The sequence below is a fragment of the Ambystoma mexicanum genome, chromosome 1q (assembly GCF_040938575.1).
Source record: "Ambystoma mexicanum isolate Mex_15411 chromosome 1q, UKY_AmexF1_1, whole genome shotgun sequence".
Lineage (NCBI taxonomy): Eukaryota > Metazoa > Chordata > Amphibia > Caudata > Ambystomatidae > Ambystoma > Ambystoma mexicanum.
This window is the reverse complement of record NC_090922.1, coordinates 241,090,780-241,115,058: the sequence shown is the minus strand read 5'-3', so window position 1 is coordinate 241,115,058 and position 24,279 is coordinate 241,090,780. Positions and strand designations below refer to the sequence as shown.

The 24,279-nt window shown below is 46.2% G+C and overlaps 1 protein-coding gene across 1 annotated transcript in view; it reads left to right on the top strand.

Annotated features, from left to right (window-relative positions):
- The first annotated feature begins 483 nt into the window (after positions 1–483).
- The window catches only part of TNNI3 (troponin I3, cardiac type), a 54,295-nt gene continuing 30,499 nt past the window's right edge, over positions 484–24,279 (top strand). The window contains exons 1-3 of the mRNA XM_069642598.1: positions 484–576; positions 12,094–12,165; positions 19,770–19,946. Of these exons, the coding sequence (XP_069498699.1) occupies positions 484–576; positions 12,094–12,165; positions 19,770–19,946 (342 nt within the window). The remainder of the gene's footprint in view (positions 577–12,093; positions 12,166–19,769; positions 19,947–24,279) is intronic.

Below are 24,279 nucleotides of genomic sequence, written 5' to 3'. Positions count from 1 at the left end.
CTCTATGCAATTTACACTTTGGGGAAAACGACCCCATTAGTGACAGAAAAGGTGCTTTGTGTAAAATAGTAGTTGGAAATCAATGCACGCTAACTTCTTAATTTATTGTATAGTTACATAGCCCTAATCCACTTGGAAGGTGTATTGTCGGGGTACTTTGCCCTAAATATTGTATCGGTCTTGAAATAAGGGTGCCGGTAGCGTACCAGCACCCTTTTTGGACTGCCAGACTACAAGTATGCCTTCAGGGACTTTTGCTCCCGGCAGGTCTGACCTGCTGCGGGCACCTGCCCCTGCGGGCATGGTTTTCGGTGACGGTGCTTCCGTGTCCCCATTCCCGTGGAGTCCTTCAGGAGTGGGGACTTACACTTTCCGTCGCCTGACATCTCAGGCTGTGGTGGCACCAGGATATCAGGCGGTGCACAGTCTTACGAGTACGGCGGCCACCTCCGGTAGCACCGGCGAGTTACCACCGCACTCGTAATGAGGCCATTTAATTCAACGCGCTTTGCAGTGTGCATGAATGTTGTTACAAGTCCAATTCGCAGTGCATCGAGTCCACTGGTGGTAGTGCGGGTGAGTTTACACTGTGGGAGTGGTGAGCCCTGTTCTCCCTTGGAGTGTAGTTTGACTAAGAGGGCAATATTGATATTACCATATGCACTGGTTACAGGTTTCCATGTAGTTGGGGAAAAATAGTTGCCCCATACAGACATCTGATGTGCTCTTTCTGTAAATCTCTCACGTGGAAAGCGTTATAACTCTCTATACCCTGCCCTGCACAATCTATTCAAGTAACCTTATGTCTTTACTGCAATTCTCACTCGTAACTGCCTTATATTTTTTCTTTAAGATGAGCCTTAATGCCCATGGGTTGAATGCGCTATACAGATACAAAAATAAATAAATAAATACACATGGGTGCCTTGGGTTAGGCGCGCTATGTAAGTAATATACTAAACTAAACTACACTACAATCAATAGTTTGGTGCTTGTAGGTATTTAAAAAAAATCTTTATTAGAGATTTCACTTCAATAAGAGTTGGAAAAAACTTGCGGTGTGTCATTTTCCGCCTTTGCTCACAGCACTTGCCTGACACTTTGTTGAAGCATTTTATTTCTGCTCCATCATTAGTCCTGGAAAGTGATAAGATCAAAGTAACATCCTATTTACAAAACGGTTGGCAGAGTGGAGGGCATTGGGCATACTAAAGCACTCCTGACCTCTCCCAGAAGTTCAGAAAAATCCACTTTTCCCCCAGAAATCCAGAAAGAAGGCCACCTGGGAAGTGCAGTTGCTCTACTGAGCTTGACTTGGAATGCGGAAGTAAATGAAGGAATTCCATTGATTTCAGGAAGACGGATAAAGGCCATTGGGAAAGCTATGGCAATCTTCTCATGTCAATGATCTCATCATTTCATATTGTTTTCCTGTGTTATTATTTTTTTGTTGTTTTCTTATATTGTTGTTTTGTACAACTACCAAACAAGTTTGAATAAATGAATCAGAACGCCCCCCCCAATGATGCCAGAAAGATATTCTGTTTGGTGTTAATTCACTATAGAGGCACTCTAGCTAGCTGCTCTTCTGGAGAGAAGATTGTGATGGTAATGTCTTTTGCTTTTCTTTTTATCCCTAGTCCTCTACATCGACGACATTCCCCTCAAGATGGCCGATGAGTACGTATCATTTGTATTTTTCCTTGAATGCTAATCCTCCGTCTGTACAGGGGGGTGGCCTTACTCCTTCCCCAGCGCTCCTGGAGTGACTGGAGAGGAGCTATTGAGCTGTAAGGCGCTGATGGATCTCCCAGCTGCATTTATCATTGGCAATGACTATGGAGATCGGTCATTTCGTTCCTGTTTCATAAATCTACGTGGTTATGCCAATGACCTTTACCCTCCAATACCAAAACAGTTGTTGAGTAACTGTCATAACTTCCATTATTCTTGCATGCAGCCATCCACTCCCCACCCACCGGAAGGAAAAAAGTCAATTTCAGCAACTCCATTGTCCTTCCATGAGTTCCAGCATTATGTGCTGATGGTATTCCCATTACGTCCCCCGTCCCCGACCCCACCCACAAGGTGGACAAGGACTAAATGTTAGTCTTTCCGCGACCCCTACATGAATCCAATAGTCGCACACATCGGCGTGTTTCTGCTGGATACATTTGAAACATTCCTAATTAGAACCATATCCGACTTCTGATTGATTTCAATGGCCCCATTGACTATAATTGAGTCACTATCCTGATGTACTTATTTGGCTCCATAAACTATAATTGAGTATCAGTCCAGATCACCCTCAATGGCCCTGTGCACTCTTATGCATATCATACCTGGCTGTCCACAATGGCCCCGTGGACTATCATAGAGTCTAACTCCCAGGACTGCAAGACTTGCCCTTGGCCTCAAGCACAGGGATCGTATCTCTCCAGGACTGAAATCTCTGCACTGACTCCCAGTGGCTGCGAGGATTATGTTCAAAACCCTCTGCATTGTCCACAAGGCCTTCTGGGGCCTGGGGCCTCAATTCCTTCAACTCTCTCTTGCTAAATATCTTCCTTCCCAAGCTCTTCGCTCATCCACCTCCAACTCCCTCAGGTTCAGTTGCTTCTCCAAGCAGCGAGTTGGTGGTAGATCTCTTTCTTCGGTTGGGACCTACCTCTGAAACAGCCTCCCTGCCTCACTGAAACTTGAGAAGAATCATCTTCGGTTCCGCAAGCACCTCAAAACCTTTCTCTTTGCTTCTGCTTTCTCACCTCCTCTCCCCTGCTGAATTTCTGGCTGAAACTGCACTGGCTACTTGGCCACCCTCTGATCTCAGGCCCAGGTCCCCTCCCCCACCAGTTGCTCACCTGCACTGCCTCCCTGGCAACCCCCGCACTGGGGGACTGTTTCTGTATCCCTACAGTCCCACTACTAGCACTTGACACAGGATTGCTGCACTTACCTTTGCACTTGCCACCAGCTGGCCGTACATTTACTTAATGTTATTTATTCTATTATCCTGTGTACTGCACTATCCCCTCCCTCTTCTCCCTTGCACTTCCCCTTTTCCCCCTCCCATGCACTTGCACGATCTGAATGACATCTGGCCTAGTAGGATTGTTGTCTCTGTCTTCCCTCTGTTCCCCCTCCCTTGCCTCGTCGCGCCTTGAAACACTTGTGTATAGGCGCGTTATAAATGCCATATCATATCATATCACTCAGTCTCAATGGCCTTTTGCACTATAACTTGCCGTTTACTTACCGGTAATCTGCATTACTTTGAACCCTTATTGTTCTTCCACGGTCCTTATTTTATGAGGGTGAGCCATGTCAGTTAAAGAAGTTAGTCTTTAAAATGTTAACAAAATGTTGACACCACTCCCTCTGCCCTGGGTATGAAGCACCTAACCAATAACCCATAATCTGTTTTTAATACCCAAGCAGGGACATAGCAGTTACTCCTTCACTCCGCTTCTTTGTCACCACCATTGCCAGTTTTCAATCGACAGATTTCTTCATCCAAGAATGAGTCAGGCAACAACCATAAGCTATAAGGACATGCAGGTCGCAATACACATCACAGGCAGTGGCCAACCACAAATCAGCAGTCACAGGAGAACTGATAGTGACGTATCAAGCGGCAGAAGCACAGTGTCCCCAAGGATGAAAAAAAGAAACAAGATACTAACATTTATTAATTTATTTATTATACGATTTAGTTCATAAAACATTACGTATAAATGACACCTAATACAGTCAACACATTAACACTTGCACATGAACAATAGACATATACAGAATTCATACAGTCAAATATTTCAATAATACAATACATTCTTATATGTTACAAATATTAATAAACTGCGTTTACTAACCTAATCAGCATGAAGAACTCCATCAAGTGACAGTCTGAATCATGCCAAAACCACCAACAGGAGACCTTCCAACCAGAACTAGGAGAAGGCAGTCCACAGCCACCCCACTGCTTCCCCTGGGAAATGGGAGGCGGTAAGAGAACCTGCAGAGCAAGGTTTTGGCGTCCATCATGAGAGTGTCTAGAGAGTTGAAGGATCTCAGAAACCAAAAATGGGCTCTCCTAGAAAGGTGGAGAAGATGGGTGCATTGAATATGCCTAGCACGGTTTCATTCCCAACAAACACAAATCAAAATCGGTATCCAGTCAATATTTCGAGAAAAAAAAATGGACATAACAATGTCGAATTAAATTTGGCGAAAATGTTTTTTAGAATTTGTAAAAAAATTTTTATAGGGGTTAGGTTGGTTTAGTTAGAAATAAATATGTTTTTTTAAAAAAAAAAAACAGGGGTTGAAGGGGGGACCCCCACCAAAAAATAAATAAAAAAGGCATTCGAAAAAAAAAAATCGGCAATTTTGGTTCGACATATTGGTATGTCGAAATAGTGACTGTCGAAAAAGTCACTATAAACCATCAAAAGCATCCAACAACCACAAGAAGCATGCACTACAGCTCCATGCAGCTTTCAACAACCAAGAAACCAAGACAGCAGCTCGCTGCAGCTTGGTAAGATCAAAAGCCTCCAACAACCACAAGAAGTATGGACTACAGCTCCCACAGGCTGCTAAAATCAAAAACCTCCAACAACCACGAGAAGCGTGGACTACAGCTCCCGCAGGCTGCTAAAATCAAAAGCATCCAACAACCACGAGAAGCGTGGACTACAGCTCCCGCAGGCTGCTAAAATCAAAAGCATCCAACAACCACGAGAAGCGTGGACTACAGCTCCCGCAGGCTGCTAAAATCAAAAACCTCCAACAACCATGAGAAGCGTGGACTACAGCTCCCCGCAGGCGGGTAAGCTTTAGTTACCACTTGCCCCCTTTGACTCTGGACTCTGGGGAGGAAGCAATACAAACCCACACAGCAGTATCTGTAGTCCCACCCACATGATAATGCCAATGGCCTTGCTTTGTCAGGACTGGTGGGAGGAAATCCCAGGTCAGTCCTAGTCCTTGGACCCAGCCCAGATACCAAAGCTCCAACCCCTATACCCCTTTATGTCAGTATCTATCCCTTTATCTCAAGGCATACCTCAAGAGCAAAACACTTAGAGTAGATCTGATTGCTTTAGAGACCAAAGCAAGCTGAACCACAGTGAGCCGGACCAAGAAACAAACACCCCTTCAATGCCACACGCAGAGCGAGTAGTTGGCTCGTCCTGACGAAAGCTCAACCCTCCAGCATATAGCGGTCTGTACGAGACGGGAATGCGCAGCAGCAATGCACACCGACAGAACCACAGCTACACGGCAATAAGAGGGCTGCCTCTCTCCAGCATAGGTGGAGTCTTACTGTCACCAGAGCGATACGCCCTAGACCACCAGTGCCTATGCAATGGGGCCTTGGCCTCTAAAGGGGCAATACTCAACAAGGGAGAGTCCAGCGCTAAAACTGCTAAAAAGGACGCGAACACCAACTCCCTGGGGCGGCCGTTACTGATCCGTGACACACATCTGCTCAGAATGTGGGTGGGCGAAGAGCACTTTTGAGCCTTTCCCCTGCCCTTACAAGCCCTGGGGAAATGGAGGTAGAATCAGATTGGCTAGGGGAGAGCAAGTCAATCATAGGAAGGGGTGGGGGATTTAAGGGTGAAACAGGAAACAGGAAGTGTGGATTATCTTGGTGAGTTCAGCAGTTCAGCTGAGGTGGGCCAAGGGACCAGAAGGAAGAAGGAAGAAACTGCAGAGTGTGGAGGCTTATTGAAGAAAGGTGAAGTATGAGTGCAAGCGTACTGCCGAGTGGATGAGGGTGTGTGTGTGGCAAGTGGGTAGAAGGCAGTGTAAAGAATGAATGTGAAGTGGCCGATACTGGCTGAAAAGAGGGTGTTTGTAAAGTGGTGTGGGTGGAGACAAATAAGTGTGGAAGCGGAGAGTAGTGGTAGTAGTGGGAGGAGTACCAGTAATTGAAGAGTAGTAGTGGTGTGGGAGGAGGAGTAGTGGAAGTAACAGTAGCAGAGTAGTAGAAGTAGTAGTTGGAGAAGAGGAATAGTAGCACTACTGATAGGAAAATAGTAGTAGTAGCAGCGTAAGAGGAGTAGAAGTAGAGGAGGAGGATAGTAGCAGTAGTCACATGAGAAGGAGTAGTAGGTTGAAAGGCAGAGGAGTGGCAGTAGAGTGGGAGGATGCGTGCAAGAGTTAACATCAATGGGTGGAGACAGGAGGAGGGTGGAGTGAAACATCAGAGGGACAGAAGGTGGGATGGAGAGAAGAGGAGGAAGTAGCAGTGGCGGATGCCTGGTCTAGGGCAGGCATACCAAGGGAGACGAGAGAGTGTGGGATGACCCTAGCGACACTCCCAAAAGTTCTTTGCAGAGACGCCTTTAAGGGATGGCAAAAGGGGTACTTGCACTGGGCCCCCACATTACTGTCTGATTTTAAGAAGTCAGTTCACATTTTTTACCAAACGTAATAGCACACGTCAGGATATTTTCTGGTGCGTTGTTTATGACGTGCTGCTGAGGCTCTACAGACTAACATTATTGCCCCTCTGTATTGCCTCTCTGTTGTTGACAAGTACATTTTGCTCTGATGAATTAATCCTGTAATGCTTTCTGTGTTCATTGTAGTATACCTTGTTTCTGCGTTCACTACACCACAACTATTGTAGCATTCACACCTTTTTAAGGGGATTATATTTTGTGCAATAACCTAAATTGAAATGCATATTATAAATACCAAATTAGAGCAAGGTCGACCCAGCCGTTCCTTTGTCTGAAGTTGATAATCCAGAATGTGTATGTACTTTGTTTTATAGCACAACATGTGCTATTATCAGCAACGTGCCTGCATCAGATAATAATTTCTATACAAACAAACGTTGCAGTAGTATGGTGAAGGTCTAGATATTGGATTGGATGGTGAAGGTCTAGACATTGGATTGGAAGGTGAAGGTCTAGACATTGGATTGGAAGGTGAAGGTCTAGACATTGGATTGGATGGTGAAGGTCTAGACATTGGATTGGATGGTGAAGGTCTAGACATTGGATTGGATGGTTCAGATAGGGAGTTGTGAACCCCATGTCGTCACCTCTAATGAGGAGCATAAGTGTTAGTCTGAGAGGTGATTTGGTAGCCAAATTCAAGACTGTGGAACCAAAGCGTTCATGCTTGTATCCTGGCTTTTCCAGCAGACCATTCAGTGATCCTGGACAGATCTTACATCACTCACACTACTGTGCTGTATTCTGTGGAAAGGTTTGCCTTCTCATATGCTGGTGGCATTGTTTAGCCCGTTACCCGCTCTTTCTTTTTATGTAGACCATTTGAGTGAAAAGGGTTCTAGACAGAAGAGAGTGGACCAGATATCACAAGCAAGCATATGTTAAGGTCTACACATTTGACACAAGAAACGTTTTCCTTTTGTACAATTCAAAGGTTGTTCTGCATGTTTATAAATAACAATTTCAGCTGTGTTTGGCTGTATTGAAAGCTTTAAAATACGACATTGGAACGCAGATGAAATCTTTTAAGATGACATCAGTTGGTATGCTGGTACCTAAGTACTTGACTTGATGATGGAGACAGTGAAGCTAGAATCATTCCCATTTTGCATGAAATGCTTATAATGGTTTGTATTTCAAAATTGACATCTTCGGTTATGTGATTTCTGTACTTTCCAAATCAGTTCTATAGAATTGGGATTATTTAAATTCATGGTAAGAACTGGAAAGGAAAGTGGTAAAGTCCATGAATTGCTGATTGGGCACTAATCCCAGCTTCATTGATGTGTGATCCTGGGCATCGCTTGTAATCTTGTATTGCCTAACCTGACATAATTGCCAGTCCCTAAACCTTTCAAAATGGTCACCCTTCAGAGCGATTTTGTTTTCAACGTATGATCTTCAAGAAAGCCTCACTCATGGGTTCACTGGCTATAGTGTCGCTTTCTCTACAATAATAGTGAGCATTGATCTGTAGCACACTACAGCCGCGTGTCTCTTTGCCCGTTAATGGCAACACTTCGTTAAAACAATGTCCCTCTTCTAATCTCAGTCTGTCTGAATATGGACACCTCCCCGGCAGCTTCTAATTGTCATCCTCTCTCTATGCTTGGTATGTGTAGCTTTATTTCTCCTTGCTTCAACTTTGTCTCCTGTATCTCTGCATGACCATGTTTGCATTCAGTGAGGCAGCTGATCTTAGTCCTCCGTCTATTCACGATTATGTGCACCGTTCGCATGCGTACTGTGCCCTGCGCTTATGCTATGGCCGGTGCACCTTCCAAGTGGCTGCTACTGGTGAAGAGTGTCCTCCGCCTATGCAGAATACAAGTCATGGGCTGTTAATGTTGGCCTTGAAATGCTACTTTTTCCACATTCGGATTACAAGCAGAATGAAGCAGGGCAGGGAACTGAAAGGAAGCACCCATGCTTATTTTGATCCCTGCGAGGCAGCATATCATGATATGTGTTATGAGCGCGACGAGTGCGGCACAGCCAGATATTCTGGATCCATTCACTTCATTGTTTTGGCAGAGGGGGGCCCCAAAGGTGTCTTTTTCCCTGGGCCCCAAAAGTGCTTGAGATGGTCCTGCCCCTTTGCCTGCCGCTGCCAGCGGCTGAACCATCTACCAGTGCCTATTCTATATGCCATTCATTGAACCCTTGGAACTTCAGAGGATCTTTGCAAATCATGCCAAATTTGATTTGCATAACCCCACAAACCCCTGGCGTAGGGTAAATAGGCATGCACCTACACAGTGAGCAAGGGCACGGCTCCCAACAAAATCACAAACCCCGTGGCCATTTTGGAAAACGAGTGGAAAAAAGGGGGGGGATATTTGGAAAGGCCCCCCGCAAGCGCCTTGAGCTGATACCAATGGTACATAAGGCGCTATATAAATGCAAAATAACATAACATAACATTTCAGGCCCTGTCGATACAGAAAGGGGACCTACGCCTGGAAGCCAATCCATGCCAGGCTGCGCAGCTGATGGAACCCCAGTCTTGGGTGCTTTTGGACCCGCCTCCCCAAAGAGGGCCAGGCCCTTAGGATGTCAGCCTCATCTTTGGAACCCATTCCTGCAAAAAAATAAGACATAAGCCAAAATGATCTCAAACTAGGGTGACCAGACGTCTCAGTTTTGCCAGGACTGTCCCAGAATTGGGTGCTCTGTCCCCCTTTCTGAAGATTATGTTCCCATTGGAAACTGTAGCGGTCCCAGTTTTTGGTAGTAGGTCTTCATAGCTGGCAGGCAGGAATGCACAATCTCGCTCAGAAGAAATGCTGCATTTTACAACTTAAGATAGTGTTAGTTTGTGATAAATTATAATATGTGTTTCTTTTAACAGTAACACTTAAACCCCCTTCTGCTCCAAACGCTACTAAAAAGTGTAGTGCCTTGACAGCCACTTTCAAGAGTTAGTCCCACTTTTATGTTAGTTGCCCTGTCCCGGTTTTTTACTTTTTCAATCTGGTCACAAACGCACACGTTGGCGCAGATCATCAGAGGCGCGCCGTCGGATGGCACATCAACGTTCAAGCACAAAAACAAAGAAAGGGGACTGAGCTAGGGGGAGAGCAACATCCAGCCTCCGGGGAAAACAGGCACATATCTCACACCCGCGGCAGGTAGAGGGCGCTAAAACGTTGCAAAGTTACAGGCCCGCTTCCGGTACATGACTCGTCATCCTAGAATATGGACTGTAAAAATGGAGGGAGGAAAAAATGCAATGGTGTCTGACTCCTGCCTGTCTCAATGGTACCATAGACTGCAATGGAGGAAACACATGAAATGAGTGGTACTGAGTATGTGGGGGCCGGGTGTGGGGGGAGTAGAGCTCCCTCCTGAGATGGCAACAGCGGAGCCATGAATAATGGCATGCCAGCTCCTGCCAGCTCATGCCAGCTCCTGTGTGCTTTGTACCTGGCAATGCATGCAGATTATGGGCCTCAGTTCGACTCTGGCGGTAGCCGTGCCCTTATTAAAGGCATGGCTGCCGCCGGTAATGATTTTTTACCGGGTCCAAGAAAAGGGCAATAACCGGGTTATGCCGACCTTGGCGGACCCGGTAATTGCCCTTTTCTTGGACCCGGTAAAAATCAATCCCCATTCCCATTGAGCCCCATAGGGCTCAATGGGAATGGGGAGGATGCTAACATTAATTAACTGTTAATGACGGGCCATTGTTAGCATCCTGGCCTGCTAGCGGGTGCCGCTTTTCACGTCTGGTCAGACCAGGCATGAAAAGCGGGACCCGCTAGCAGGCCTCGTAATAGGGCATCCCGTAATGAATGGTGCCAGTCCCGTACCGGCACCGTTCATTACGGGAGCACCAGGGTCCTAATGAGGCCCTATGTGTTTGCTGTGCCCATGTATTCATTTTCTATCATAGGCAAAGCAATGAACGCCTCAGCTCCGGCAGGGGGGCTAAGGGGAGGGGGCATTTACACCTCATACTGAAATCCCTACCATTGTGTCCTCAAGTGGGGGCGAACAACTTCATCAAAGGTGTCATCTTTGTAAGTGTCTTCTTAACACGCTATTGCAAAACAGACTTAATTGCAACTTAAAGCCATTTATATAAACTTGGGAACCACCCGTTAGTTTACTGTAGGTTTGTTTTTTGTGGGAACACAACTTGTGCCCACAGCCTGCATACCATGCAGGTGCATGACTTATCAGACAATCACTAAGAGGAGGAGATGTCATCACGCATGAGTGACCCTGGAGAGAGATTAAAGAGATCTCAAATCGGCCCTTGTCCCTTGAGAGATCCTCAGTCACTCCGGGCTTTTAGATTCACATGCCATGCTACTATGATACCTCCACATGTGCGTGCTGCGCAATCAGGCCACCTCGGCGCACAGCCCGGCTTGCCCACTTGTGATCCTCGGCAGATCACTGCGCCTGCATGCGTCGCACTTGTTTTGGTTCCCAAAATTGAGATAACGTAGAAGTGATTCTGTTAAGTATGCACTACGAAAAAACGGTCACAAACAAATGGTTTAGTAGACTTCCCCCAATCCATATCCTCATCCAAGACATGCCTTGAGACCTGCAGCGTACATAGCGACCTCTGCAGCAAGTGCATAAACCAACTGAGGTACCTTACAAGTTATATTACAATGATTGATTCTGTACGCTTGTCTCTTACAGTGTAAGTGAACTAAATAAGGGCTCGTTTCTGAGAAATGTAATTCCGGAGAGGAAATCGGAAATACCTCAAAAGGTGCTAGATGCAAGACTTCGACTTAATCATAACGAATATCATTTTTCCGGGCAGCCCACCAATGCCACCATGTTTTAGCCTGGCTGTGCCATTGCGGAGAGAGAACAGCCGTATGCAAATCGTTCTTGGTCCTGCCACCAACAGGAGCAGTCTAGTTCACGTTGCTACACCAAATATGGCTCGGCCTTGTGGCCTAGCAGTTGGGATTGGACTGCTCACCAGGGTGGCTACACTGGTTTGCGAACAATGCTATGGATGCCCAGAGCAATGCCAGTGGTAATGATTGAGTCAAAGCCCTTTCAGGATTACATTGCCTCCCTGCGAGGTACAGTTTATGCTCAGGCGTAGTTGCCTTGCCTAGGGAATCAAACTGAACCCCACTGTTTAGGACCAAAAAGGCTGAAATACATCCGGAGGTGTCTTGCGCTCCCCATTGCCCCGCAGTCCTGACTGGACATCTCCCATTTGTGGCAGGGCCAAGACAGGTTTGGAAATGGGTGGCTGGTCCCCTTCGGCACAGAGCAGCTAAAACAATCACCGCAATGCCAGCGCTTGTGATTAATTTTAAATCTTTCATCAGTTCATTTTGGTGGCAAGCAGAGGGTCTTTGAAAAAGCGTAGCATAGAACATGTGATGTCCCACTCCGTCATGTCCGGGTCAAGGGTTGCACTATAAGTAGAATGCAAACCCTCATTCACCTCCACCTCTTCCCCCCCCCCCCAGGGATATTTTAAAAATGCTGTCCCTCCATGGAATCGAAACCTTTGCAGCTGATGTTATATATCTCCCACCGGCATTTCTGCAAAAGGGCAACTTTTTTGTCAGCTAACGGGGGCCACCACTGAAAAGCAAAGCGCTACAGCCCTCTGTGACAGTGAAGTGCCTAGTGCCGAGACCCGGAAGTGTATATCGCTAATTCTCCCCTTTGTGTCTCCTTTCTTTGCAGGGAGGAAGTCGTGGTAAGTAGACACTTGACATGTTCTTTTATTTACCCATTGTGAATGCAGGGGGCCAGGGGCTTCTTCAGCAGGTGGACTTAAGCACACAGATATGCATCGGTTTCTAATTTGCCAAGACACAAACCGAGCGAGGAGTATAGCACTGTCGGAGTGAAACTTTTTTTTTGGAGGGTACACTACACATATATATATATATTTAGATACGAATGGGTATTTTTGATTGTATATATGTTTTCTTTGCAGCTGGTAGTTTCCACAAACAAATGGTTCATTCCTCCACCACCAATCAGACAGCATTAGAGCTCCCCCTTGTGGTGTACTGCAGCGTAGGCCACCTTATTTGAATAGAAAAAGCAAACGATTGGCTAATTTAAAAAAAGTTTCAGGGCACAAACGTTTTCAGTCCAAGAGGCAAGAAGACATATCGTAAGCGCTTTAAATCGAGGCTGATTCGTGTATTTGTTGTTATCAGACTCTAGGGGCCAGATTCATGGAACTGTGCCCAGTGTATTGTTTCAGTGCAAAGTCATTTTTGCAGTACACAATGAACTTTGCACTGACAAAATACACTTTGCGCAGTTCCATGAATCAGGGCTTGTGTAGGCAGTGCAAAGGCACTTTGAACCATGCAATAAATTCCATGTATCTGACCTTTGGTGTCAGTCAGCCTTCAGACGCAGAAGTAACTTTGCACACAGCCTCCCTGGCAGTAAACATACAAAGAATTAAGTAAAAGTCATCTACAGTGGCAGACCGGGAACAAGGGGGTATTACAGAAACCCTCCAAGTCACTCAAATTGATAGACTGATTTGAGGGGTGTTGGCAAATGTGGAATTGCTATAAGAGGGGTAAAACTCCTTAAAAAAGCTAAACAACAATCCCAAAATTCAGGAAGTGTTTATGAAATATATTAAAGACTATTTTTTACTTTTAAAAGATCATTGTCTACTTTAAGCAAGCACTGACAAAGCCAACAGTTTTGACTTTTGTATAGGCATGGCATAGGCATTTTTTCAGACACTGCCATAATGGTACTGCTTGTCCATAAGGTGGTCCATCTAAGCCCAATACAAATGCCAACACTGCTGGGCTTTGTCAATGCTTGCTTGTTGTTCACTGCAAATAGCATATGCAAAGACACACATATTGCTTACAAATCAAGTGGCCAAAGGTGCACTTGGTTGTGACATTTCTATTACACTGGGAACAGGTTGACAACCGCAATAAAGTCATTACCTTTCAGAAGACTGCTTAGAAATAAAATTGGCATTCAGTTCAAAGAACAGAGCTAGCTCAAATAAATCAGGGAAGGTGGTATTTTGGGTAGTGGGTGGCAATGGCCATAAGGACTAGCATGGTCCTCTGCGGTCAATGAGTGGGTAAAAAGCTAAGCGACAACCACAAGCTGTGTGTATCCCTTTCCACATCCTGTCTTTCTCCTACCTTCACTCGCCATCAAATAGTCGTGGCTTATAGGAAGTGTTTGCAGCAGCACCGAAAAGCAAAAACGTGACAAAAATATGTCGGGTATACTACTATTTTTGTAATGAAATGTTATGTAAAGATTTCTACAGCAGTATAGAGTTATTTAAACCAAAGCAAAGAGTGTCTTCTTGTGACCAAACGGTTCATGCTTAGTGCCGAATCGTATGAAAAATACACATCTGCTATTTCTCTCCCAATTAGAGTATTTCGGAATTTTACAAAAAAATAGAATGTTGGAATTGATAATTTAAACATTATCAGAGTTGGCTAGGAGATTTTAAAAAAAAACAAGTTATGGTTAAAACGTTACTAGGATTCAATGCAATTTTCTAATGAAAGTAAAGCCTCACATAATTCAACTAGGAAGTAAACATTATTGGGTTAATTCACAAAGTGCCTCCACGTATAAGATACCCTTAGGCCCGGGAAAAGCGGACAATGGTGTATGTATAAAATGTGTGCCTTTCACATAAGGAAAACAATAGGGGCCCGATTCATGGAATTATTTGTGCTGGAAACAGGGAAATTGCGCACAAAATTGCGTGCCAAATCTCGTTTTCCGATTCATGGAATCTAATGCGTCGGATTTTCCTGGGACTTGCATGGATTTCGCAGTGGCCGGCACGTTGCTGCAAGCAGCCGAGTGCCTTGCGCGAGACACCACGTAGAGCGTGGGCGTGGCTTGCACAGAGGGCTGGGAGGGTGTGGAACACATAAAATGGGGAAGAACATGCAAAAAAGTGGTTGTCACGACAGATAGGCCATAGGCTGTCCATTGCATGCCCACAATTGCGTGAAACGACACGTATTCATGCACTCACCCGTGCGGCCTCTGAGCAGGGAAATGGCCACGCAAAACCCTCATACTATCCTCCACCTGAAAGCAGGCGTAGAGGCACTTGCGCATAGGAATCACTGCGCAGGGGTGGGATTGCATGTCGGATTTAGAGGTGCTGGTACACAGCTGGGGTACTGATCTCATTTAGGGGTGTGCATTTGCAGTGTAGCGGGGTGCAGGAATGGTTTACAGGGGTTCACACTCACATTTACAGATAACAGTCACGGGGTACCCCGTACAGGGTCCTGGAGATGCAGGCCTTCTTACGGGGGACTCACCGCAGTGTTTTTAGTGTATAATTATTTGCGCCTGGGGAGCACGCAAAGGTAGCTATTTATGGCTGCTATTGCTTTGCATGGGGGCCTGTCAGGGGCGTTCCAGCAGCGACTTGCATATATAGTTTCTTTGCGCAAACAATTCCATGAATACACGGAGCGCACAGAACAACTTCTGCGTGCAGGCTCGCACAGTGTCATTCTCGGCGCGCAGCCTTTGCAGGATTAATACGTACTTTTCCATGAAACGGGCCCTAAGTGTGTACGTACAAAAAACATGTAGCCAGAGAATGGGCAAACCCATGCAGCAGGCCAGGCAGGGGCCAAGGTACATGCAATTCAAACTATGTAAAATTGGCACTGGTTGATATATGGTAGAAATTCACTGATATTTTTCAATCAAATTTCCAGAAAAGATTTTTATAACTAAAACTTGCAAATGTTCCAGGCATTTGTGTTTTATAAAGGAAGGACACGCGTATTAGTTCTTAGTGGTGTTTGCTTACACTGTGGTGAATGAATAAGCAGACATTTTAGTGTCAGGCGTCTCCCTACTATTATTATTGTTCTGGACTTGTTAGGGTCAGGCAATACAGAGGCTGATAAACACAGACACTGAAGCAGAGAATGCGAGTTCAGAATGAGAATGGCCAAAAGTGATTAACCCCTCCCCTATCATGCTCGCATTCCGCTCCTACCCTTCTTGCAGAACAATAGCACCTGCAAACGCCAACTCAGCATCTCAACCATGCATTCTCACCCAAGCACAGCAACAACCAAACTCCACACCTCACCCCACCCACTCCTGCGCGTCACATACCCAAATCCAAACGGACTAGACCACCTACTCCCACAGCAGCATTTCACCTGGCACACTCGCCATCCCTCACCATGCACCAGTATCTACATCACCTTACGCTACTCAACGAATCTCCCCGCCTCACCCACCCACTACCACCCCATCACTTCGTACCACTCAATCCCAGTTCAACAGAATACCCCTCCTACAACACCTTCACAATCTCAGGCCATCGCCCAACCACCTCACTGCATCCACAACAACCACCCCAACCTTTACCCACTCTCGCTGCCTAAATCCACCACCGCACCGCCCCTCATCCATCACACGCACGCATATAACCCACCCATCCAACATCACCGCACCATCTTGCCTCACCTTACCACTCAGCCATAACCCGCCCATCAACCGACCTCACTCAGGGGCTCACATCTCCAGACCCCCACCAATAGTAGTCTACATCCAGCAGCTTCCCATCACCCATTATAAACCAAACACGCAATCCCCCATCCTGGCTCTATCCAGTAACTCCCACCACCCATGCAAGCTTACCCCAGCCTCTCCTTGGCAACCATCCTCCCTAAATCACCCCAGCACTCCCAACTATCCTCCCTAACTCACAAATGTGTGCTGACATAAGAAGGCAATAGCCAGCAAATGAGTGAATTACATGAGAATATGATGGCAGTGGGATTGCTCATAAAGGAGCCAAACATTTTGGATTTGCTTCTGCTTGTTTGATTAGGGTGAATGTAGGAAGGGGAAACATTAACTGTATTAATTGATTTACTGAGAAAAACAAATATTTAAATATTAAAAAATTCTACAAATGTCTTAACTCCACCTGGTGGCAGAGGCAGCTTTAGGCGTAAGAGGCAGAGTGCTCTTGAAGGTCACCAGGGTTTTTAATTAAACACAGTCAGTCATGCCTGGTCATTTTTTATTTTCAGTGGAGGAGTTTAAACATTTCCCCAAATTATTCCAAGCCACCATGTGTAGAAACTATGCCCAAAACAATGTACATGCCTTCAGTCAGGGGCTGGGTGGAGTGTTCACACCAAGAAGTAATTTTAAATAATGTGTTTAAATGGTGCATTTTACAGGACAATGTTTGAAGAAAAGGCAGTGAACTGCCATACAGTTCAATTGGTTCTCTAGGCTAACATATGAAATAATGAATATCCAGTAAATGCCTTGTCACCAACAAAACACAGGATCATTTTGCAACATTGTCATGAGGCTGCAACTAAAATCTATCTTTGCCAGTAATGTTCAATGTAAATCATTTGCATGCAGATGTGGCCACAACCGATCGATGCCTGGGACATTATGGCCGCTGCCAGTAATGGTCACTGTAAATCACTTGCAGGAGGCTGTGGCCACAATCTATTTATGCCAGTAATGGTCACTCCAAATCTCTTGCAGCAAGCTATGTCCAAAATCTATCAGTGGCAGTAATGGGCACTGTAGATCCATTTCATGAAGCTGCAGCAAAACTATGCACATATGTCAGTATAGTCACAATTAATCACTTTTGTGGAGCTAGGCCCACAAACTATCTATGCCATTATGGTCACAACAAATCAAATTCATGAACCTGAGCCCACATTAGATATTGGTGTTGCTACTGCCTCCCCAAACCACCATACCAAGGCCTGCTCACTAACCATTATTCTAATCTCCCCTCTGTCCTCATATTACTCAATCTCTCTTCTGCCTTTGACATGGTCAACCATGCCATTCTGCTCAATTGTCTCTGTGATGACCTGCGTATTACCGATCAGGCCCTGTCCTGGCTGACCTCGGTCCTCTCTGATCGACCCTCCCAGGTCCAACTTGGGTCCTTCCTTTCCTCTCACACTCTACCTGTGGTGTTCCCCAGGGGTCCAACCTCTCTCCCTGGCTGTTCAACCAATACCTGGAACCTCTCGCCCACTGCATTGCCGCTCTCTGCTTCAAATTTTAGTGCCATGCAGATGACACTCCTTTTCAGGCTTCCCTCTGCCACCTTTTCTTCTTCTCTCATCTCTGACTGTCTGCTATCCAGAAGTGGTGTGCTGCCAACAATCTCTGCCTTTATGCCAGTAAGACAGAGATTCTCCTCATCAGCACACTTGCACCCTCCTTTCCTGTAACTCTCTTGCCGGCCTCCATTGGCCCTCTTCCTGCTCCCACCTGTGAGGCTAAGAACCTCAGGGTCATCTTCGACTCTACACTCTCCTTCTCTCCTCACACCTCTGACATCTCTAAGAAGTCAAACTACCAACTGTACCTCCTCAGAGGTATTCTTCCTTTCCTCTCCTTTTCCCAAAAGCTCACTGTCTCTAGAGCTCTGTTTTCTCTCTAGGCTGGACTACTGCAACAGTCTCTTTCTAAATCTGCCTGCTTCTACTCTCTGCCCTCTGCAACTCATCCAGAACAGGACTGCAAGACTTGTCCTTGGCCTCAATCCCAGGGATCATATCTCTCCAGCACTGAAATCTCTGCATTTGCCCCCAGTGGCTGAAAGGATTAAGTTCAAACTCCTCTACATTGTTCAGAAGGCCTTCTGGGGCCTGGGTCCACAATACATCCAACACTCTCTTCGGAAGTACCTTCCTACTCAAGCTCTTTGCTCCTCCACCTCCAACTCCCTCCTGGTCAGTCGCTTCTCCAAGCAACAAGTTGGTGGTAGATCTCTTTCTTTAGCTGGGGCCTCCCTCTGGGACAGCCTCCCTGCCTCTCTGAAACTCGAGGAGAACCATCTCCGGTTCCGGAAGCACCTGAAGACCTTCCTCTTTGCTTCTGCCTTCTCTTGTCCTCTCTGCTGCTGATTTCCTGCCTGATACTGAACTGGTCATCTGGCTACCCTTCTGATTTCGGGCCCAGGTCCCTACCCGCCCAGTTGCACACCTGCACTGCCTCCCGGCAACCCTTGCACTTGGGTCTGTATCAGGAACCCTAGAGTCCCCCTACCTGCACTTTTGGACACCTGCTGTCTGCACTTACCCTTGCACCTGCCACCTGCTGGCCGCACTTCTTGTTATTGTTCTGATCCCATGTACAGCACTACCCTCTCCCCTTTTCCCTGGCATGTTTCACCTCCCCCCCTGCACTTGAGCGATCTCAGTGTCAGTTGGCCTAGTAAGATCAATGTCTCTGTCCTCCCTTTGTTCCCCCCCTTCCTTGCCTCGTCACACCTTGGAACACTTGTGTATAGGCACTTTACAAATGCCATATCATATCATATCATACAAACAGATGCATGCATTGAGGCACACACGTATGCATGCACGCATACCAACACACACACTTTGAGACCACTAATCTACACATACATACATACATGCACACAAATCTCTTGTGCACACACACTCTCTCACACACACTCCATGCATTACATTGAAGCACGCATGCATACAGCACAGTTACCTTAAATCGTCCACTGCTCTGCAGTACAGAACCTTTTCTTGAGTAAGTAGGGAGCCGGGTGTGGGCAAGAATGAATTCAGGCAGCACCAGCACACCCTGGAAGGACATTAGCACGCAGGGTGCGCTGGGAGGCGGCTGATCAACTGGGTTGCGTAGACATCTGTCGAACAACCAACACACCCGTGCTGCATACTTTGCAGTGCTCAGTTTATTTATGAAAACCTAAATGTTAGTGAGGTGTGCACCAGACCTGGGGATAGCTGAGGGGAGTACCGGCCAATGAGGAGAGACCCCGGTGCTGGCTGCCCTCCCCTGACACACTATTGGCTCGCCCACCGACTCCATAATACCCGTATGCCGTAAAACTAAGACATTCGTAATTTATCACATGTCACTACAACTTGTTTGTGCGCAAGAAAACAATCCCAAGGAATGGACAGACGTTTGCACTCATGAATACACACCTTTGGAAACTGGCTCCTGTGACTGAAAGAATTGTTCCAGCCAAATATAAACTACAAGAAGGAAGGCCTATTTTCCATGAAAATTTTTTTTTTTTCTAGCATGGAAATCTCTGAATGTGTACTTTCACCTTTCGGTGGGAAATGTCAGTGAGCAATGACCAGGAAAGGCAGGGGTATCCTGCAGACTCTACAGGGGGCTGGGGTCCTGTAATCTGGTGGGATAGGTGACTTACAGTGGGGCCCAGCTGACAGGCCAGCTGGAGGAGGCAGTGGGGTGCGATTAAGGTCAGAACTATCTATGATGCAGACTAACAAACGCGTTCCTTTTCAGTACGAAGAGGAGGAAGAAGAGGAGGAGTACGTAGAAGAGGAGGAGGAGGAGGAAGCCGAGGTCGAACCTGAGCCTCCCAAAGTGGCGCCCCCGCCACCTCCGCCTGTTACAGCCCCACCAATCCGAAGACGCTCTTCCGCCAATTACCGCTCATATGCTACGGAGCCCCAGGTTAAGGTAAGGAAAGGTGTCCAAGTGTGCTGTTTGCACACCTGGTACCTGCAGAGCGTGCGTTAGGACTCGGGGGACTGCAGCCTTTGGGTCTCCAGCTGTATGAGACTACAACTCCCAGGATCCCTCATCAGTAACTATGCTGGCTGTGGCTGTTAGGACATAGCAGGGAAACAGAGCGAGATATAGATGGCAGTATGATGTCAATGGATGCTGAATCGGAAGCCAAGCGGGTTAAAGTAATTGATATATCTAGGTTGGGTCCCTGGGTGGAGGATTGGTCTATAACAGAAACTACCCATCTTGGCTGTCATTGATATCAAGTGATATAAAGTGAAATGTGTGTAGCGCTATCTGGCACCTAGTCGGTTTCAAAGCACTTGATTCGACACAAAAAATCAATGTGGTGTGCCTAGCATTTAGGTGCTGGACTGCCCTTGTGAGTGGGACAAAGACTGATATACAAATGGATATTTCTCCTCTGTGGAGGGTGCAGTGAGATAACATGTGGTTGTAGACCCTCCCGAGTAGATGAAATTCCATAGAATAGGGTATTTGACCCATGTTCGTTCTAAGTAGAAGGGCTTCCACACTCTTGTTTAAGTTATGAAAAGTAGAAAAACTCTTATTCGTCTTCTTTAACATACAAAACCTTACAGAATTAGTGTCACATCTTTCCAACACTTTCTGTAGTTTGCAATAATAAGCCTCCCATCCCTGAATATCAGAAAACACGGTCAACTCCAAGTGAAAACGCAAGTAACTCTGGCGACCAATCAGAAGCTTGATGTTGAGTTAAATCTGTGACTTGGGTTCTACCCCAACACATCCAGGAGCAGGTGGCCCTCACACAAAGCACTGAAGGCAAACAACTGGTGAACTGGGATATACTGAGCCTTTTAAAAGGTTTTCCTTACCTATACAAGAAGATGGAATTGGGGTCTGTGTGGGGGTATAGTGTAGACCCCTGCCCATGCTGATTATTACTTTGGAGTGGAGTTTTGGATCAGAACTTGTGCAGAACAATTGCTACTCTGTTTAGAGCAACATAAAAAACACCCCAACCCACAATTCAGGCTACAGACTAGACTTCAGGATAAAGTTAGGGTGAAGAAACGTAATACATCTCTTGGTCACACCCCATCTTAATCGCAGCCCTTATTTCCAAGTCTGCCCTTGCCCTCTCAAATGAGGTGGCGCCGTGGGCATCCAGATTCAATTAGTTTTACAAGATACAGAAATAATTGAATTCTTTTCCTCTGTATTTTGTCTATCTTCCTGCGAAAAAAAACCTCTCTTCTATAGGGAGACCTGTACATTGAACTCTTAGAATATCATAAGGATATACCCACTCCTTTGTAAAAATTGAATATCAAATAATGTACTCTTGCGCCGTACACCTTAAAGATATTCCAAAACGTTACTTCATTTGAAATTAGTTTGTTATATGTTTGCGCCCATCAGTGTTTACACATGGTTCGGCCACACAGCCTTTTTCAAAACTGGGCTGTACATTTCCATTCTCACTACTTTCTTTGCACTCCTTGCATTCCTTGTTTGCAGTCACCTCTCATTCTTGCTAACAGGGATAAATCCATTGTTCCTCAAAGGTCAGAAAAAGACTTTTGCCTGCATCCCGGGCCATGGGCACTGATGGGTGCTTACCTATGCTTACCTATAATAATCTAATTTCAAATGAACCAAAGTTTTGGAACATCTTTATTAGTTGTAGGCTCTTGGCAAAAAGTGTGCCTTTTAACTCCTTGATGAGCATACTTACCTATCCCCACAGTTGAGCCAATCCCAACCACCTAAGGACAACTCTACACCAATACAATGGCAACACTCAAAACTGTATGACTAAAATTATTTAGAAAATGAAGCAAAATATTGTTTTATTAAAATCCTTGTAACCTTGAAAAGCACACTCCAAAAGCAAAAGCAGAGCTGTCGTGAATGCAGGCACGCACAAGAGACTCGCTCGGTGAAGAGAGGTTGGCCGAAGGATTCCTCTTAGCCTCTTTGCAGAGTTTGCCCTCAGCCTCACCCAGCCTAGCATGCACAGACTTACAACGCGTTGACCTCTCACGCTCCTAGACTTGTGGCACTCACAGCTCTGCCATGATGTTTTATTTCTGACCTCAGACTCTGGGATATCCCTTGTCATAGATGCCCTGACTTTGTCCGTCCTGCCCATCACTTCCTAGTTGCCAAGAAGGGCCTTTTAGTTTTGTTGTGCGGGCTGGTTCGTGTGTATTTCCCCCATGTTCCTTCTACCTGGCCCGCTTACTCTCTTATTTCCACTTCTGCTCCCTTTTTGCACCTTCCTCCGGGCAGGATATAGACACTGCTCTAGTGAAATATTTATTCAGCAACAATGGTCAAAACAAACTAGCCGCATAGTGAAGTAACTCATCAAACTGGCCCACGCCAGCATTTTATGTTTTTGGTTCGGGCATTGCCCTATAGGTCAGTCTGAGGCTGCCAACAGGGCCTTTTCGTTTTGTTGTGCGAACTGGCTCACGTGTATTTCACCCATGTTCCTTCCTACCTGGCCCCCTTAACCTCTAGTTTCCGCTTCCTTTTTACATCCTCCTCTGGGCAGGATGTAGACACTGCTCTAGCAGCAGTTGTGACAGCCTGTCACCTTTCACCCTTTCCTTCCTAATTCTCCACCCCTGAGGCAGGTTGTTGAATGCAGCCCTCGCTGCAGTTGTGACGGGCCGGGGCTCTTCCTTCTTCTCCCTGTGCTTCGAAGGGTACATTATTATTGCAATTTGGGGTGTTATAAAACACCAGAATAAAATGGTTCCATGTGATAATGTCGCCGTGAAAAAGTGGGCATATTTTTTTCCTGACTCCCAAAACGCTTCCCCAAATATTCTAAGACGGGTATCATTATATGTTATTACTTGCAGTCCTAGAATTTTTGGGAAATGTGTTTGATTGTCTGGAGGGTGCATTATCACTGGATACACATAAAATACGATGAATCTACTACAGCAACCTCAGTACAGAAGCTCCAGGTGTATCGTCTATGCTGTTGATGATCTATTGATAATTGAACATCCCGCAGATGATGGGAACCTCCCAGCAGATGATAGGGAACCGCCCACTGGTGCTCCACCATCTCTACAAGGATCTCCTGGGCTCGATCATCTATGAACTTCCATGAGTCAATCACTGTCATCCTGATGACCTCACTGCCCTCCCCATCACCTATCCCTCAACATGCCCTGACCCTTACACACCCTTCACAGCTATTTCTCATCATTTACTTGCTCCAATTCGCTCAACTCAGAGGCTGGACACTTCCACGGGGACCAAGGCATACAACCTACTCCTCTTAGCCTGCTCAGCGGCGATACTAGAAGGCGTCTCTGGGTTCCTGAATGCATGACACCTTTAAGACACAGTTCCAAGGGCCCGAGACACTACATTGTGCACTCCCCTTCCAAGACCGAAGGGAGATATAAAAAAAGGGGCAAACTATTTGCCATCAAATAGCAAAGGAAGATGTGCGGTAGAGGAGACCACCCAAAAAAACATGTGATGACGGAAGCTAATCCACTATTACCAGCAGCAGTAAAAGTGTTCACCGGCAAGTGGAGCTGAATCCCTCCTGATGGATATCAGAGAAGAATCCCGTACTGCTAAGAATGACTACTGGCCAATAACGCTAGCCCGACTGGACCATTCAGAGACTGCGGCGAGGCTGATCTCCACATTCTGCTCAAATGTCACAAATTGATGGTGATTTGCTGAGTGGCACTGGACTACTGTACAGGAAAGCCTTTGCTCTGGCACAGGGCATAAAAACCACAACATGTGGGATACCGCATAGCTCTCCCTCGCTCCCCCGATGCTTAGGGCATAACCGACACTTGTCCCAGGTCACTCTAGCTGCTTCCACATGTCGCCGTTTCCTCTCCAGCTGGATGGGGATCCAAGAGCCAGTCTAGCATCATGTTGTGCAAAGTGAACTTTTTTATTTTTGGGTGGAGGAGGGATTCCCAGCCATCTATTGGGCCAAAAGAGGGGTTAGATGTGAAGTGACTCATTACCGTTCTTCTAGTGCAATCCCATGGTTTCCATCCCAAGGCCGCCACAAAAGAAAACAACCGGGGAATCCTCTTTGATTCACTAATGTTATTTCCCCTCCGTTCAATGCAGCAAGATCCCCTCACTTCTCCATATGAATCATCGCACAGACCCATTGATGCTACCTTGGTTTGATGATTGCAACAACAGCGACATAGGACTCCCAAAGAAGCAGAGCCTGAAGTTGCAGGATATTCATGACAAAGGAGCCATTAGTGCTCAAGCTTAAGGAAACCCT